Source organism: Gavialis gangeticus, unplaced genomic scaffold (assembly GCF_001723915.1).
Source record: "Gavialis gangeticus isolate Ggan-Ray unplaced genomic scaffold, GavGan_comp1, whole genome shotgun sequence".
In the NCBI taxonomy this organism is placed as follows: Eukaryota; Metazoa; Chordata; order Crocodylia; family Gavialidae; genus Gavialis; species Gavialis gangeticus.
Window position 1 is genome coordinate 102,042,594 of NW_017729033.1, and position 3,828 is coordinate 102,046,421.

At 38.0% G+C, this 3,828-nt stretch overlaps 1 protein-coding gene across 7 annotated transcripts in view; it reads left to right on the top strand.

Annotated features, from left to right (window-relative positions):
- Window positions 1-3,828, top strand: part of MAPK10 (mitogen-activated protein kinase 10) — a 565,285-nt gene that overhangs the window by 463,838 nt on the left and 97,619 nt on the right. For 4 of the 7 annotated variants that reach the window (XM_019525840.1, XM_019525845.1, XM_019525844.1 and 1 more), the window contains one exon: window positions 1,840-1,911. The exons of 2 other annotated variants lie outside the window; for them this stretch is intronic. In XM_019525840.1, coding sequence (XP_019381385.1) covers window positions 1,840-1,911 — 72 coding nt within the window. Of the gene's footprint in view, window positions 1-1,839; window positions 1,912-2,921; window positions 3,823-3,828 lie in introns of those variants that run through there. One more of the 7 variants, XM_019525847.1, reaches the window with a different exon arrangement.

A 3,828-nucleotide genomic window follows, 5' to 3' on the forward strand; every position in this document is an offset into this window, starting at 1 on the left:
ATCAGTGGATCTGAGGCAATACTATGAATGTATGCAGCACTCAAAGATCCTGAATCTGTGCCCACTGAAGGAAGTGGAAAGACTCTCATTGACTTCCACAGCTAATGAATCAGGCTCAAAATGAACTTTTGCTATTTTTAGTGAAGTGGGGTGGGGGGGAGGGGAGTTCAATAAAATTCAAGATACAAAGAAGAAATTTGGAAATGAGGCTCATGCAGTCTGAGGGGCTGATTTGCAGTGGAGCCCCAGTCCAGCTCCCACAGAAGTCAACAGGCTAGATTATTTACTAGTCCACTGGTCAGGTCTGACCTGCCACATTCCGTGAACTCCCCCACTTTTTTTCTCCCTACATTGTGCATTGACTGTGTGAAGATTTGTTCACTGCTTTCATTTTCTCTCTGCACTTGGTTGGTTGAAGATGCATAGTTAACACCAGTTTGCCACCCTCCCCATGGAAGGACCCACAACCGTCACAGAAGAAAACAGTGCATCAGGCATGCTCTCGCCGTCCTGTGTCTCCAGTGCCTTTACCCTCTTTTTCCTTACTAGAGCATTTCACCTTTATTTTATTTGACCAACAGAAAAGTTGTTTGTTTGTTTTTTTAAGAGAAAAAGGGAGAAGAAAAAGAGGCAAAATTGGTTGTATAGCCCAAACAAGAACTCAAAGTTGGGAAAAAATACACTGTTTCTTGAAAATAGGTTTTCCTCCTAATCTCTCTCTCTCTCTCTCTCTCCCCCCCTAGATATATCTATAGATATAGAGACAGCTTTTTTCTTGTAAAACTTCCAAGGAACAACCTAACCAATATGTACCTGTGCACATGACAACTTGTACCCAAAGGCAATGTTGGGAAGCATAGAAATTTTCTCAGGACATGTTTGTGTTGCTTCTGCTCAGCACTCTGTATTGTAGTGCATATATCGTACATAGCATAGGCAGCACTTGTCAGACTTCATGTTCTTTTCCAGCTAGTGTCTAATTGAATGGCATCACCTGTATAAAGGGCAGATCCTGCAGCAGGAGTTCTAAAGACTCTGTGAGCATAGCAGAGAGTATACCTTACTTATGTGGAACTCCGTGTGTAAGGGCTGCAGGTGTAGACTGTATCCTGCTGGAAAAAGCCTATAAACAACCCAGAGTACCACTACTGGATGATTCCAGATTATTGCTATTCTTTGTAAAGGAAAGAATTTAGACTTTTGTTTTTTCACACTTCTTTTTTTCCCAGCCACTACACAGTTTTTCCTTACAAATCAAACACGGCTTTATGTACTGATTAATTTTTGCTTTTGGATAAAGTTAGTCTTCCACACAGTCTGAGGGGTGAAAGGAAAAGTAGCTTCCTTTGGAGTTTGTTCATTCCTTTCTTTTTCACGTGTTCCAGAACATATAGCACTAAAATATCTGCTGAATTATCGAGATAATTTTAACTTGGATTAGTCATACCTTCAGCCAATTACTTTCCAATAAATGAAACCTGCTTGTGAGTTCATTTGGTGGAGGTACTTTTTTCATGTTACCTGAATCAGAAAAATGCTGTATTGACAAACCTCTGTTTGGTTTTACAGTGGGGAAAAAATATAATATATTTTTTTCAGCAAATGTAACAAAACCTCTGACAATGCTGATATTTTGAATATTTTCCAGTACTATTGAGCCTGATGCTGCTTTTATTTATTTACTCATTTATTTTAGCATTGGGCGGGAGGTGGAAAAAATAAAAACTGTACTGTTCTGATCAAACTGCTCTTTTTCCCCTCCTTTAGGAGTGAAGTGTCTTAGTTAACTTTGCTTTTTTTCCCCTCCCCTTCTTCACTTCCCTGTCTCTGCTGTTCTAGTGGATATATGGTCTGTGGGATGCATTATGGGAGAAATGGTTCGCCACAAAATCCTCTTTCCGGGAAGGGACTGTATCCTTGTGCCATTTGCTGCAGCTTCATCTATTTATGTATTCCTTTCCTCCACCCTACCCCCTTTAACATATAATGAACATACCAAGACTTTAATGATAGAAGCAAAAAGTTGACTTGATGAGGTATGAGTAATTCTGAGTGGGACCAACCCATTCATGATACAAGAAGAAAAATAGATGCACACTGAATTATTTAAATCAGTTAATCTTTTATTATTATAATAATTGTTTTAAAGGTCCCTTTTTTGTAAAAGTATGTGTACCATATTAACAAAGACACCCAAATTAAATGATCATAATTTTGCAAGCTTTTCTGACAGAATATTTTTCTTTAAAAGATAATCAATCTTGGCCCATCTGTTCCTGTAAATCTGCTCTGATGTTTTGAAATTGGTAACTTCATGATGTTTGTGGTGATATCATAATCTTTTGCTTGCTAATGCATCATTGATTTGGACTCATTTCAATGCTGTATAGGCTCACAATAGAGTCAATACAACATTTTTTTCTGAGAAATTTTGATTCTCCTAGTTTAAAACAACCACTTACCTGGCATGATTTCCAAATTTGCCAGAGACTGGATTCCCACTGATTTAAAAATGGACTTTCCTTCACTTGCATGAGGTCTGTGTCATTAACAAAACTGTACCCCCCTCTATCTTATAATTCTGAGCTCAGTTGATATTCTTTTTACCACCTGAAATGGTGAAAGTAATATTAGAAAATGAAAACAAAAGAGGTCTTTACTTAGCTTTTAGCTTAACAAAAGCTAAATAATAGGCTCTACCTGCAGTAGATAGGAAAATAGATTTGTGTGCATCAGAATAAAAATGCAAGAGCATGACATACTTTCTGCTTTCAAAATAAAAAAGAAAATGATGATTGGCATACTGGCAGAAGGATGCCCATAACAATCTGGAATCAGCAGGTATATTGTCAACTGGGATAACAAATCCAGTTATACAGATGTAAGTTCTGACAACTAATTATTTTTTCTTGGCTTTTCAGTGATCCTTGTCATGTTGAATGAAGTTAGGCCCATGCTGTCCTGATTATGCAGTGGGATCCATTTGAGAGGCATCCTGTGAGAAACAGTGAGTCTCCACATGGGTCCCAAAGTCTGCTCACATGTATGTAATGGTAGGACTGAGGTTTTACAAGGGTCATCGACATGTAACATGTTATTTTTTTTCCCAAATACAGACAATAGGGGAAACTACAAATATCACAATATCTCCTACTTGCTAAAGAGAATATGGAAAAGGTTTTAAAAGCTGCCACTGCATTCCAATTGGTGAATGTATTTACTGGAATGTCACAAGAAATGGGAAGTAAAAACATGTATAAAGAGACTTTGGATCATTGTTTAAAATTATTATTGGCGAGTCCAGAGTTCTGAACCTAAAAGGTGCTGAGCCTCTCCTGTGAAGTGTTGAGTCCCCTCCATGCTTACTGCAGTCAAAGAAACTGCAGGTGAAACAGTTCCCAAGAGGCATTCAGCAATTTGCAAGTTTATGCCAGTTGCTCGTTATGGACTTTTCCACTATGTTACAGTGGAAAGTCAGGGGTCCAAGAGTTATTGGTGTCAATTTTCACCAAGTTGCAATGCTGTTTTTTGTGTTTCATTTGAAGTAACATGATGCAAAAGTCAACTAATATATCAAATTGTCAGTATTCAGTGGCAGTCAATGAAATAATTTATTTTCTTGAAGACAGTGGGTGGTAGATTAGGTTGACCATGGATCTAATAAATCCACCAGAATACAGCACAAATAATTATTATGAAAAATGTAATATCTTGGCAAAATGTAGGTGACTCTTTGCCAGCAGCAAACCAAATAGTACAGTCATGTCCTTCTGCTGCTTTGTAACCACACATGTAAAATATCTGGAAAATAGGACTCCCCCTCACCCC